Source organism: Centroberyx affinis, unplaced genomic scaffold (assembly GCF_046629955.1).
Source record: "Centroberyx affinis isolate AG114_WGS23_722 - 3 ecotype Tasmania unplaced genomic scaffold, CSIRO-AGI_Caff_v1 ptg001198l_1, whole genome shotgun sequence".
NCBI lineage: Eukaryota > Metazoa > Chordata > Actinopteri > Beryciformes > Berycidae > Centroberyx > Centroberyx affinis.
This window is the reverse complement of record NW_027279720.1, coordinates 638,312-652,862: the sequence shown is the minus strand read 5'-3', so window position 1 is coordinate 652,862 and position 14,551 is coordinate 638,312. Positions and strand designations below refer to the sequence as shown.

At 42.4% G+C, this 14,551-nt stretch overlaps 1 protein-coding gene across 3 annotated transcripts in view; it reads right to left on the bottom strand.

Annotated features, from left to right (window-relative positions):
- Positions 1–898: 898 nt before the first annotated feature.
- sos2 (son of sevenless homolog 2 (Drosophila)) overlaps positions 899–14,551 on the bottom strand; it is a 38,931-nt gene continuing 25,278 nt past the window's right edge. The window contains exons 13-23 of one of the 3 annotated variants that reach the window (XM_071524444.1): positions 12,835–12,947; positions 11,758–11,980; positions 10,289–10,408; positions 9,569–9,731; positions 9,049–9,166; positions 8,508–8,680; positions 8,142–8,258; positions 6,834–7,098; positions 5,899–5,940; positions 5,259–5,362; positions 899–4,370 (exon numbers count right to left, since the gene is read on the bottom strand). In XM_071524444.1, coding sequence (XP_071380545.1) covers positions 3,843–4,370; positions 5,259–5,362; positions 5,899–5,940; positions 6,834–7,098; positions 8,142–8,258; positions 8,508–8,680; positions 9,049–9,166; positions 9,569–9,731; positions 10,289–10,408; positions 11,758–11,980; positions 12,835–12,947 — 1,966 coding nt within the window. In that variant the 3' untranslated portion in view covers positions 899–3,842. Of the gene's footprint in view, positions 4,371–5,258; positions 5,408–5,898; positions 5,941–6,833; positions 7,099–8,141; positions 8,259–8,507; positions 8,681–9,048; positions 9,167–9,568; positions 9,732–10,288; positions 10,409–11,757; positions 11,981–12,834; positions 12,948–14,551 lie in introns of all 3 variants that reach the window. The other 2 variants (XM_071524446.1, XM_071524445.1) reach the window with 2 other exon arrangements.

Genomic DNA, 14,551 nt, shown 5'->3' with positions numbered 1-14,551 from the left:
GTGAGGACAGCGAGGGACCGTGCAGCACTGTTTGATGGACTCCGTCCTCCCAGACCAAGGGACTCACTCATAGAAAACTAATACGCACAAACCTTGTGCTTACGACCAAATCCAAACCCAGATGATTCATGAAAAACTTAGCAGAATGTATAGCGTTTGCTGTTTGATGGATGCTTTTATCAGAAGCCCTTTACATTTAGCATGAATGACCCACAGTGAAACAAAAGCCTGACTGAAACCTCTAACACTGATTTTCATAAATTTTCTGTCAAACCTAAACCTACTTTCACATCTTTATGAATACTGCAGACATCATTTTTGTTTGTTTCTTATATTATTTAAGGATTGCACAATGAAATCTAGGATAAAGTCACAGTCACATTTTGATAAATGAGGCTCCAAGATTTTTGTCCTTAAAAACAACTGTGACTCAAATCTGGGATGCAACAGTGTGGATTGAAACCTTTAGATTGAGCAAAAACATCTCTATGCACTGGTTATACTAATGCTAAAGCCATAAAAGAAGAAATCACATTTTGAAGAATCCTACAACTTCTCCATTTGAAAATACCATACTTTTTCCCCAGATCTTGATTTCTTCACTTGATTAGAAGAGTTTCATTGGATTTAAAATGTAATGTATGCCGATAGCAGCTGCGCAAAATGACATATCAATTTATAACTGAAGATTACAATATGGGAAACGTCAGTGGGCCTACAGCGACACAAAATGTGTTATTATACAGGTATCAGGAGTGAAAATTATAATTATTTAACAATTCCCAATCTTTTCAAAGCTTAGAGTTGATCAAATTAATTTCCAATACTTTCCAGACCTGTGGAGGAACTCCTAGATTTTGAATAACAATAAATAAGACAGGAGAAATGAGTAGTTCAGTACAAAATAAGACTGGGTGATTTATTAATCTCATCAAGACCATTAATACAAAGCACAGTTAAAAGGCCACATACCATCAAATAAACCGACTGCTGGATCAAGCTGTTACAGTGCCACGGAGGGAAATCTAATCTGTTATTCTGTAGGGCTGGGGTTAAAAAAAAAAAAAGAGAAAAAAAAAAACTCGGCAAAACAACCCCACCAATACTGACTTATTGGGAAAATATGTTGATCAAGGAAACGGACAGAATATGAGCGAAGATAGTAATTCGATCTCACTTCAGTTCTCAGAAACAAAATCCTCCGAACCCCCTCGTCTCTGGTTTAATCAGAAGCCATCCGTCGTCACAAGTGATCTGAACGCTTGTGAACTCCAGCTTGTGGGGTTTCCAGACACCCTAAGGTGTTCGTGTGTCTGTGTGAACGTGGGACTGATGGGGTGGGGTGGGGGTGGGGGGGGAGTGAGGTGGTAGACTAGTGTGTTTTACTGCCCTGATCCATGTAGAAAGTGAGTTTAACAGTAGCATAGGACCATTGCCATAATGCATTGCATTTACAAACATGACCTATATCAACTGCGGCTCTTCAACAGTACAGCCTAAAGTGCACAAAGTGTGTTCTCAGAAAATGTCCAATTCTTCACTATGCTCATCAAATAACATAATATATTTATATATATACACTCAATTGCAAACCTTAAAACAATTCCAACCTCTGTTTAATGAGTATTAGCGTTTGAAAGTCTTTGAAAACGAGACAATCAAAAGGCAATTAGTAGGATGTACAAAGTGAAGCACACGTCTAAGTAAGTGCTTGGCATATTGAACTGTATATTTTCATTGCTTTAAAACAGCTAAGGGGGCAGGGAAGAAAAAATGGCTTTCCTCAGTTAATAGTCCCAGTGTTTAAACTGGGGATTGTCTGTAAGTAAGTTAGTGACAGTGACCTGTTTTTGTTTTTTTTGTTTTTTTAATCTGACTGTAGCAGCATTGGATTGTTAGGCAATTTTTGACCGAACAGATGCGGATGAGGGTACAATACAACAGAAAAAAAGTCACTTTATACAAATTATTTAGTTAGTGTATACATGTTATATATACACAGTATCCACAAACATGTACAATTTCGTAGTGTATAGCTTTGTTCTAAACATTACATAGGCAACTTTATTTTTTAGCATTTTAGACACCATTTGCTTATTCTGTAAAATAGAAAACAAAATAAAAGGCACATCTGAGCATGATGCATGGATTATTTCAGTCTTTCCAAAATGAAAAAAAAAGTGTTTCGAGCAGAGAAAGAGAGAAAGAGAGAGAGAAGAGAGATAGATAGAAAAGAACTTGGGTTAAAATGTTCCTCTTTTTCATGGGTTTTAGGTATTTGGAGCAGCCACTGGGGGGAGCTGTCCCTTTGTCCCAGGCTTTGGTGGGGGTTTGCGTGCTTTCCAGTGCTGCGTTTCCATACCAATGAAGAAGAGTAGGTTACTGGGGCTGTTGGAGAAGAGCACAGTGTCGGACAGCAGCGCACGCCTTTAAGGGGATGATTTAAGACATCATCTTGGCTTCTGAAGAGCTTGAGAAAGAGAAACGGGACGTCCTGCCCCGACTCCGCTGCGGTTTCGCAGTCGGACCTTTTCTTTCCCTCCTCTCTCCGTCTTCCTCCTGGATCGGAGCTGTTTGATATCGTGGCAGAATTCTCTCCGTCGCGTGTCGCTGAGGGAGATTTAATAGTCATCCAACCTGCTGACTTTGCCCAAGCTTGATGTGCAAATGGAGTGTAGACTCTCGTCTCGCCTCCCTTTCCCTCCGGCCGAGAGGCCCGGAGCCTGGGGGTCAGAGGTCACTGCTGTTGGATTTAAAGGCAACGTTTGAAGTGGAGCGTGTGGCTATGGAGCGGCCTGTCTGCAGACAAACAGCCAGACAGTTCAACTCACTTCTATACAGTCACAGTGCACAGTTGAGATAAAAGGGGGAGGGGAATTCAGTGTCGCACCGGCCAATGAAATTCCTTTGCCTCCTTTTGTTTTTTTTTGTTTTTGTCGTTTTTTTTTTTTTAATGTCACGTCTGTTTAAAAAAAGCGAATCCCTTATCCCCCTGCATAAAATAAGACTTTGGCCACATTTTTTCTTTTCAGTTAGTAGGAAAAACAAGTAAGTACTCAATAGAAATGTCTAGTCATGCCTGCTTCTCACACAAGAACCCACTGTGAAAGAGCGATTTCTAAAGTTGATCGTTGAGGAGAAGAGAGGCCTTAAACAGTGTGAGTCAAGTCTGTGAGCTGCAGCAGGACTCCAGGGTGAACGATGATGTCAATGCCCATAGAAACGTAGCATGACGGTTGAGGCTACAAAGTCCAACACTCCCAGACTCACCCTGCCCCGGGAGGGCGGGGTGCAAGAGGGGTAAAGCAGTGTCCTGTACATAAGGTGTGGGGGGTTGAGAACTATTAACCGGGAGCATACGGTCCTGCTCCGTACAGTGTGCGCTCTCAACAAGAGAAACGTAACACAGTGACTCATTTATACACACACACACACACACACACACACACACCCACAGAGACAGACAGACAGACAGACACTCACACACGCAGCAACAGTGTCTTGGCGCTCCTTGTTTATTAGCTGGCACACCGGTGTGGGTTTCTCATTGGCACAGAGGGTTTATAATGAAGGCGGAGCTACTGATCCCCTGAGAGGCATGGCGGGGTGTGATTGGTCAATGCAGAGGATGAGTGGGAGGAGCTGGAGTGCTGGGGGAGGGGGGGGAGAGAGAGCGGTGTTATTTCTTTCTGATCAGTAGCTTTGATCATGATGAAGTCCACCGTGTTTGCTCCGCGAGCTCATAGTTTGCAGGACATGGTTTGAAGTTTGCATTTCAAGATCACCTAGGTGTTCGTGATTTTAAAAAAACAAAACAAAACAAAAGCAAGAAAGATGCCGACTCACTGGCTGCTGTCGGCGTTCTCCACCAACGAGAGGCCTTGTAACGGCGGTTGCAACAGCTCCCTTTTGTATGTCTTTGGTGGGAGTTTGGGGAGTTGCGGGCTGGAGTTGTGGCGGGGCGGGACAGGCGGCGCCGTGATGGACACGGGCATGGGCATGGGCACGGGCACGGGCAGAGGGCACAGGCTGTTCTGGCTGGCGCTGAGAGGGCAGCTCCGCCTCGGGACGCGAGGCGACGGGGTGCTGGGGGGCGTGTTGGGGGAGCTGGGGGAGCTGCCGAAGTCCCAGTGGAATCGGCCCACGGGGGACGGCTGCAGGTTGAGGGGGTAGTTGATGAAGATCTCCGGGGGCCGCTGGGGCACCGGGGGCGGCGTGTCGGGCAGAGGGTCCCGGGGCGGCGGGGGAGGGGGGCTGGGCAGGGGGCCGTCGATGGGGCCGTTGTAGACCGGCGCCCTGGGCTGGATCCTGGGCAGAGGAGGGGGGAGTCTGGGGGGGATGGCAGGGGGGCTGTCGGACCTGGAGCTCAGCTGACACACACACAAGAAACACACACACACACACACACACACACACACACACACACACAGATCAGTTTCAATCGTGTGTTAAACAAAAAATTACTGTGCTATATTGTATACTATACAAGGTAACAGTAAACATGTCGTACCCCATGCATGATGCAGTCATTGTTTGGGCTAATCATTCAAAATTATGATACTCAATGCTTGTATAGTATAGAGCAGTGGTTCTCAATGTGGGGTCCGGGGACCACCAGGGGTGCTTGAGGGGGTTCCAGGTGGTCCCAAGCAAATTGATGAATTGTTAAACTTAAGCATTATTTAATTTACAAGAAGTTAACACAATTAGAGAATGTAGAAGAATGACTGTTCTGATCATAGTTCCACTGTTATCTCTCTACCTACACTACAGATATGGGATTCTGGACAAAATCATATCTAACAATAAAAATATTCTCAGCTTTGGGTCCGAGAGACGAAATCTTATCAAATGGGGGTCCTCTGATGTGGACTAAATCAGGGGTCCTTGATATGAAAAAGGTTGAGAATCACTGGTATAGAGTATGATCTTTGTCTGTGGATTAATTTGTGGGGGGCAACTACATAATTTACTTTGCTTATTCTGAAGCACTAGTTTGCATTTGAAAACTCCTATTATAAAGTGTATTGTATTATTACCAAAGAACTACATTATTCACCAATTCGGTAAAAAGCTGTCACCGCCAAATTTACCAGAACTCTTGGCTCACAAGCTCACAAACATGCCTTCCAAGAAATGTAGTTTCTCAACAATCCTGAATCTGTACTCATAAATCATAAACAGGCAAAAACCTATGAAGCTGAGCTCATGTTCAGCAATTATGTGTGTACTGGTGGGAAATGATGACGTGCCCTTACCTTGGCCTCAGACATTGCGTCTTTCCTTCTTGGGGGCAGCGGAGGAGGCTTCAGCAGCTCCTCTCCAAGCTGGTGGAGGCTGCCGCAAGACACAGACTGGAACTCTGCAGACGACATGGGGGAAAAAAAAAAAAAATCAGCACGAAGATCTTATGCAGACAGTATTGCCGAGGGCAGTCAGGAAAAAGGTTCTCTTCGTATTTCATTATCTTCATCACACCTACGTCTCTATTGTATAGGTCAGTGATTCTCAACCGTTTTCATATCAAGGACCCCTAATTTAGTCCACATTAGAGCCACAGACCCCCATTTGATGAGATTTTGTCTCTTGGACCCAAATCTGACAATATTTTTATTGTTAGATATGAATTTGTCTAGAATCCCATAAGTATCTCTATTGTAGAGAGATAACAGTGAAACTATGATCAAAATAGTCATTCTTCTACATCCCCTAACTTTAGTTTTAACAATTTTAACATGTTTAACAATTCATCAATTTGCTGGGGACCCCCTGGAACCCACTCAAGGACCCCTGGTGGTCCCCGGACCCCACGTTGAGAACCACTGGTATAGGTGAACTATTAAATAAACAATTGATGAACTAAAAAAATAAAAATTAAAAAAAGAACTTCACACTCACTTGAAGGCGGGAGAAGAACTGGAGCAAATATGGAGTTACTACCTGTAAGATTCAAAGAGACAGAAGATCAAGATCTAACTTCACAAAAAGGTATGTGCATCCTTTTGCATTAGTGCAGAGCAGTGTTTCTACATATTTTCCATTTCAAACTTCCATACTTTTTCCCAAAGTTGACTGGATCAAGGTTTTAGTCAAGTCAGTGTTCAACAACATGCATGCTGATAGAGGCTTGGGAATAAGACACTAGGCCTTCATCACTCCATAGCTAAAAATTATTCTTTACAATGACAAATATAACACAGAGTGACATGACAGTGGGACAAACAACTACACAGAATGGGTAGTTGTTGTATTTGCATCGAACAACTGACTGAACAACATTTTTGTCAGCACTTTAAAAAGAGTATTTGTACAATTCCCTTTTTAAAGACCTGGAAATAATCAAGTCAATAATAATAATAAAGTTTCCAGATTTTCCAGACATGAATTAAGAACAGGGTTCCCACTGTAGCCTTGATGTAAAATTCCATAACTTTCCATAACTAAGTCAAAGTGCTTCTATGACTAAATTTTTTTTATTCCTAATTGATTTGTTAATATTTTTCTAAAGGGGTAAACTATCTGGTTTCCACTATAACTGGTGCTGAAATGATTGATCAATTAGTCAATCAACAGAAAATTTGTAAATTATAATTTTGAAAATCGATTAATCATTTTTTAGTCATTTATCAAGTAAAAATAGCAAACATTTGCTGGTTAAAGCTTGACAAATGCTAAGATTTGCTGCTTTTCTCCATTTCATTTCATTATAAAATGAATATTTAGGGGGTTAAATGATTAATCAGTTAACCGATGTATTGATTGATAATGAAAGTAATCGTTAGTTGCAGCCCTAGTGGTAACACTGCAGGAACCCGTTTGTCTGTTGAACTCACCGCCGTAGGAGCTGCTGAGGTCGTGGTCCATGAAGACCGAGCTGAGGTCGGAGGACGCCGACTGGGGAGGGGTGGGGGTGTTCGGAGAGGTGGGCACCGAGGCCGACGCCGGCGTCTCGGGCTCGGTCTCGGCGATGCTCCGGAAGGTTATCTTATGGGGGGGCTCCCTCTCCAGGGGGACGGGGTGGCCCTTCAGGGTGCCAGAGGTAGACGTGCGCACAGGCCGGATCCCTGGGGATTTGAGAGTGTACAGGGTCTTCCTGGGCTGCAGGGGGAGAGGAAGAGGAAGAGAGACGCACAGATTCAGACGTTGGTTGCTTTACCTCCAATACGACCCATTCTCTCTCTCTCTCTCTCTCTCTCTCTCTCTCTCTCTGTGCATGAGAGGACGTCATGTCAAACCGCACACCGAAATCTGGCAGTTTAATGTCTCCTTTCTTCAAAGCCAAACGTTAATAGCTCATAAAACATGACTTAAGACTTGTTAAATCAAATCACTAGGCAAGATCTTTATCTAAAGTGGGGCTGCAATAGAGAAGAGCATCCCATTCTCCCTAATAGAGATGCCGTATATTTGCACAAATTAAATTCTGGTTTTGGGTTTGTACACTTTTTCCAGAGAGTCCAGAGAAAGCCGGACTCACCAGCATTAGATCTTTTGCCTCTCTCATCCCTTTGGCATCCTTTGGTATAAATCAGTAAACATGTGCTGTGCGCAGTTTACTGACATCACGTTACAGGATTTCTGAGTATTGAAGTTTAAACACTGCCGACATGCAAAGCTGCCTAGTGAAGCTTGTAGATCGATTCCTCAATTCAGCATACATTAAACCCACCCAATAGCATATAATGAAATAAAAAATACAAAAATAAATTGTATTTGTTTGTCTGGCGTCTAGTGTTAATTTCCCACCCTGATTGTTTTGTAAGTACAGCACAAGGATACTGGACTGAGTCTATATTCCAGTAGCAGCCCTGCGTACTTTCAGTCTCTAAACAAGTGTTTCCTCTATATTCATTCAGCTGTGGTGCAGCGGCCAAAAAAAGAAAATTACCACCACTGCTTGAGAATATTGAAAAATAAAAAAGTAGTGTCATTCAGCCAAATTTACCACAGAAACACAAATAAATGTAGTCCTGTTATGATTGAGGATCCTAGGAATAACGATTTTATCACTCCAATCTGCACTATAACCATATCTGGGACTAGAACAGGCCCCAACGAAGAACCACAAACTACAATGTCACCAAGTCACAACCGCAACAAGAACCACACTACAGAGGAAACACTGCAATCGAATCACTTACGAATCGGGGAGGCTGCCTGCAGTTCCGTGGCTCAATCTCCTGAGACTTGTTGAACAGGTAGTCAGAAAACTCCTTCTCACTCATGTTTCCCATCGGGTTCAGGTTCTCAAAGAACCTCTGAGTGAGGAAGAAAAACACAAGGGAACAATTTGGAGTTTAGGTTTTAATCTATTAGTGCACAGAAAACATGTTGAAATGCAACAGAGAGAATAAATTATAAATCGTGCAGGTGAGGGAAAAACAAAAAACAAGTCAAGATGACAAAGACACAAATGAAACTCCACAGCAGGAACTAAATAACAAAACTTAAAATGTCATTCAGTACATTACTTTTAGTACTATTGTTATTATGATTGAAGGTCTCACCTTGATGTCGTGCTCCACCTTCAGGCAGTAGGGCTGGTTCTGGTACTGCTGGATCTCTCCTGTGATTTCAGCCACTTTCCTACGCTTGCTGAAGTTGATCAGCTCCTTGCCGTGGCGTTTGAGGAAGTCCGGGTTGCCTTCCTCCGTCTTCAGGATGTTGGTCAAATAGATACCTGAGGATGAGGAGGCGTTTGATGGTGGTCAAGGGAAGGACACAAGTTGGAAAGTTGCCCAGCACATACTCAAAGTTGTTCAATAGCTCTCTTTGTTTGAAAATTACTTTCTGGGCATCATTTATCATGTTGTTTGCTTTTCTACACAGAATTAGATCACTGATTTCTTCCATAAAAATTCCCATAAATTCATAGAAAATCTGAGATCCCATTGTAAGAATCCAACTTTTCAAGGTTTTCAATAAATAATGATGCCTTAAAATGGATAGAAACATCTAGAAATAGACAGTTTTTTTTTGGTTTTTCTACCCAGCCCTATACAGCCTTCACCTGTAGTTATGTCTATAGTAACTTTGCAGAAGTCTTACCAAAGAAAGGCACACAGGGTGGGTTTATTGACTTGAGTTTAGCCAGGTATTTCTTAAAATGGTCCTGGCTGAGTTCCACGGCTTCTTCCAGGATTTTCTTTTTCCTTTCCGGGACCGCCTGTGGGTGCAGAACAAGGAAAATCTCCCATAAGTTAGGCTCCGACAACCAGTTTAGCTTCAGACTGAACGCTTGACAGATCCAAAATACACATCATAGCATCAAACACTGAGAGGTTTCTAAAACATTCATTGTTGCGTGAGGGTTTTTCTGCCGGAGATACTCAAGCATGGTACCAGGCAAAATCAGTGTCATCTTTTTCTGTTGCTTCTTGAAAAACATTTTTATAGACAGGCATTTGTGTAATTTGTTTCTGCCCATTTTATTCTATTCTCAATGTATTTGCCTTTTTCTTGAATTTGCCTGATTCTTGTGAAAGACTGTTTTTAATTCATGACTGCCCATTTCTTGTCATCTTATTGGATTTCATAGTTTTTGTTTTACTGGCATAGCTGTGCTTACCTCAAAGGTGTGGTCGAGCCTGTAGACCGGGACAGAGTTGATGGCACTGACCACCTCCAGGACTCCGTTGAAGTTGTTGAGCTCCTGGAAAACCTGCAGGATCTCGATGACCCGCGTAAACACCGCCACCCTCTCATCCAGGTTCTCTGCCTCTACAATACATCTGAAACACACAAACACACATTTAAGTACTTTCTTCCCCAGGAGGATAACTTCAATATTCACTGCTGCAGGCCTTTCTTGAAAATATGTGATCGCGAAAGATTAACCTGGGGAAACTGAGGTTACATAAAACAGAATCATTGGGACTTGATTGTAGGGCTGGGCGATATGGACAAAATCAAATATCACGATATTTTTTACCAAATACCTCGATATAGATATCAATATTGCGACAATATTGTAGGAATGACTATTGAGAGACTAATGAGATTTTTGATAAATAATCATCAGTAATATGGAGATAAAGACTAAGTGGGTAAAGGCAAATAATAGAACAGCTAGAACAGTCTGGTAAGTTCAGAAAATTACATCACTCTACTGTAATGCAGCCTTTAAAACCAGGAAAACACAACACTTATGCCATATCACGATATTACGATATCCAAAATCTAAGACGATATCTAGTCTCATATCACGATATCGATATAATATCGATATATTGCCCAGCCCTACTTGACTGTACACATTTGTCATCAAAGTGCTTGGATTCTCACTCACTTCTCGAACCACAGTGTGAGGTTAGTGGTGTGGCGGATCATGCGGAGCAAGTTGGGCGAGTTCTTCTCCTTGTCCTCTTTGGTCCAGACGCTGCCGACCAGCTCAGACGGCCTGACGGCTCTGTGGACGAGGGAGTTTGGTCAGACAGGGAAAACATGCAAACCAGTTATCTGATTTTATCCTGATTAAGGCGATACTCTGAGTGTCACGTAAATGTTACTCCAACTCTGATTACCTTAATTAGATTATGTACTGTGAAAGCATAATCTGGTTAATACATCTAGATTTTTTGCTCAATCTTTGGATTTATTTGGCCATGTAAACAACACAATCTGCTTTCATTCAGTTTCTTAAAATGTGTCAAAAACGTCAGACAGGAGGCTGTTTGTTTATTTACACAAACGACAACATAGCAGCACTCCTGCGTTATGGGACACATGCTGCATGAGGACATTGTGGTGTCTCACACTTTCAGCTGGTGTCTCACACTTTTAGCTAACACTGACAACGAGACCACCTGTGTATCAGGCTGTTGTGGAAGTGCATCGACATTGCAGACTGGATCTCAAAGAATCACATCCTCCTAACTAAACTAGCCTGACAATCAAATAAATTCATGTAAACCTGGGTTATTGAGGGAAAATGGGTGACTTCGAACTATGGAAAACACATTAATCAAACTAGTGCCTTAATATGATTATTTACATCAAGCATATATTTACTATAAGCTTATATACTGCACATCTACAGGACAGCTTACCTCAGCCAGCACTCAGACATGTTTGGCAAAGTAAACCATGCCTAACAAGGCGGCAGGTTGGCACGTAGGTTAGCTGGGCATTTGTTTGTTTTTTTTGTGTTAAGCACCTCTAGCCTCTGTTTGAATTTGGGTTAGGGAGGCTGCCAAACACTCTAAGCGTTGCTGATTCAAGGTATCTAACCCACAAGTCTACACAACTTTTGATAAAACAAATATTTCTCTTTACAAAAACAAAAATGACACATGCATGCCATGGGTAAATTAACTTAAACTTTTATTCATTTAGAGAAGGTTTGTTGAGCACGCTCTTTTTTCCAGCAATGCCCTGCTTCACACACACGCACACACACACACACACACACACACACGCACACACACACGCACACGCACACACACACACACACACACACACACACACACGCACCTGGGAGCTGCCAAGTACGACAGTTTTGCAGTTTTCTACTGTTGGCCACCGAGCTACACTGGAGCATTTGGGTGAGAAGTGTTTTGCTCAGGAACACCTTGACAGTAGTTGGTGAGGGTGGAGAGCCCGTTTCTCGCTCAGATTCCCTGCCCAGGTTTCCCCAGCTGGTCCAGGATTTGAACTGCCAACCTTCCCGTCACAAACCTGCAACCTGCTTCTCTAACCCCCTACGCCTGTATCCTACGCCTCCCCGTGTCAACACACGCACTGCAGCGGGAGACTCACCTGTAGAGCTCTGACTCGAGCAAGGTCAGCTGGCGGGCGATCTCTATGGGGTGAAGGGTCATGAGGTCAAAGGTGTCCATCTGCCCCGCCCTGCTGATGTGCCACTCGATGGGAGGAGGCGGGCTCTCGAAGGTGATGTTGTGGCTGACGCCGTTGGACTGCGTCTGCAGCTTCCTCTTGATGATCTTATTGATGGACTCCACCCACTTCCTCATAGACTTTCCTAAAAAACAAATACAAGGTGTTACTTCCCAAGGATGTATATAACTGCAATTCCACATTGCCAACAACTGTGTATCACTGTGTGTCACTGGTACAAATATACATGGAGATTAGGAGCTCTTGTTTGGTGGTACTTCAACAGGTTCATGCACTGTCAGTACCAGTGACTGAACCAGTAACCCATTGGGTACTAAGTGGATCAAGTTGTCACCCAATAGAGTTCAGAGTCACTGAACATCAACGAGGGGCTGTGTCAGTGTCTATGTGACTTTCATCATGTGGCAATGTTGTGGGTTTGTTTCATCGATATAGTATTTTGAAAATAACATTTCGCTTTTGCAATGTAGCCATTAGCCAAAACAACAAAATCATTGAATAGGAGGCGTTGAGTACAATGATCAGCTGAGTCAGCAGAGGAAAAGACATGAGTCTTAAGTGAAACGCACACATACACAGTTCACACACACAGTTTCCAGAAGGCAGCGAACAAAGCCTTTTCTCCTCACTTTAAACTTGCTTTAAGTCAATAAAAAGTGTAGCACGGCTGTTTAGCCTGTGTTTTTGAGCTCATTTATAGCCAAAATATGTTTATTTGAAAACAATGTTGTTTTCTGAAAACTGTGGACCACATGGAGAATGAAACTCGCATTAATGAGAAAGGACCGCTCAGCAGACAGCCCCTCCGACGGCTCGATGTCATCGGCCATTGGAGATGGAGATTGATTGGTCGATGTGACGACCAAGCAAACCCTACCACCCCACCAACTTGCCACACAAGATGCACCCATGTGAGTAAAAACTCTCAGTACCGACATTACAGAGCGAATAAAATATCTTGCGGTGTCTAGGACTGACCTCGCAGTTGAATTTTGCTGGTGATGTATTCCTCTAATTTACTCCTCAGCTCTGGATCGTTCTCAAAGTCGTAAAAATGATGTTCAACCCACTGACGGAAAACGTTGAGAACCCTGTGAAGGAAAGACAGATCGGTGTTAACACACATATGGAGCAGATACTCCACACACATTCCACAGCATCCTGTGGGGTCCAATTAGCTTTTAATTGCAAGTATCAGCAAGGAATTTCCAACAGAACCTATATTTTTTTCCCATTGCTGCAAAATTAGATCACCATGTGATGGAAACACACTTTTTCATCCTCAGGCCATGTTCACTATTTGACCCGCCAAATATGAATTCTATATAAAAGGAGGACATCTGAAATAGTAGACAACCTGCCAAAGTGGCTGGTAGAGTATAGACACTTATCAGCCACAGTCTTAATTTACCAGCATTTGACTGGTGCCTAGTGTTAATATCCTACCCAGGTAAGTTAGGATCTGTAAAGATTGGATAAACAAGTACAGCACTAAAGTACAGTGCCCTAACAAAGGCAAACAGCTTTGTGTTTTGAAAGGGTAAAGGCCATCCGTAAAGTGGTATTTTCACTCTCTCCATCCCTCCTTTGAGTATCTTGGTTTTTAAATAAATGCTAAGGCTCTTTTAATAATCTAGAGACCACCCAAGCTGAATAATGTAATGAGTTAATTTAAGAACTGTTTTAATTACTGTCTCATTTTATGCCCAAATATTACACAATTCATATCCTAGATGACTTTAACACCAATGTTTTCTTGTCCAACCCAGACACACAAAGATTTTACAAACCTTATTTAATCTTAATCTTATTAAACCTGTGCATTTGCCTACACAAGGGACACACTATTGACTTAGTGCTGGTTTCTGGTATTACCCCAAATAATGCTGATGCTAAGGATACATATTTGTTTGCCAGTTTTCCCATGAAGTTATACCTCATCTGAAACCAACATGCACCTGTCTGCTGTCTTGAGATTTTAACTGTTTCTGCTAGTAAGTTTTTCAGAGACTTTTATTGCAGCTGTCATTAACTGCAGCAGAACTGCAACAACAGAGTAGCTCTCCGTTTTTATAGTACCACACAGACTATTCTCGACTCTGCTGCTCCTTATAAGGATAAGAAGTCTAATACTGAAGTACTGCCATGGCTCCATGGGAACATTCGGGCCTTAACAGGAGAGTGTAAGAGAGCCAAACGACAACGGAAGGCAAAGAGACTCGAAATCTTTTATGGCATTTTGAAAAGACCTCATTAGAAAATATGAGGAAGCAGTTAAAGATGCTACAACTGGGCTGCTACAGTTTATCTATGGTTTTAGAGAAGGTTGTTTCAAGCCAACTAATAGGTTTTCTGAATAAAAATGAAAAATCTGAACAAAATTTTTCAGCAATTCCTACCTCATTTTAGAGCAATTCATAGTACAGAGACTGCCCTCATTAAAGTGACCTTGTTTTAGCAGCAGATTCGGGTGACAGTTTGATTTTAATCCTTTTAGATCGTAGCCCAGCCTTTCCCACTGTAGATCATGCAATTTTAATTGACCACCTCACATTCTGGTTTGGCATCAAGGACAGAGCAATTAATTGACTCGGCTCATGCCAATCAAATATAACATTCTCATATTTTTATAGACTTGCTTTTATGGGATGTCTTTATCCTGTTATTTTTAAATTAAGTAGTTTTTACCCTGTAC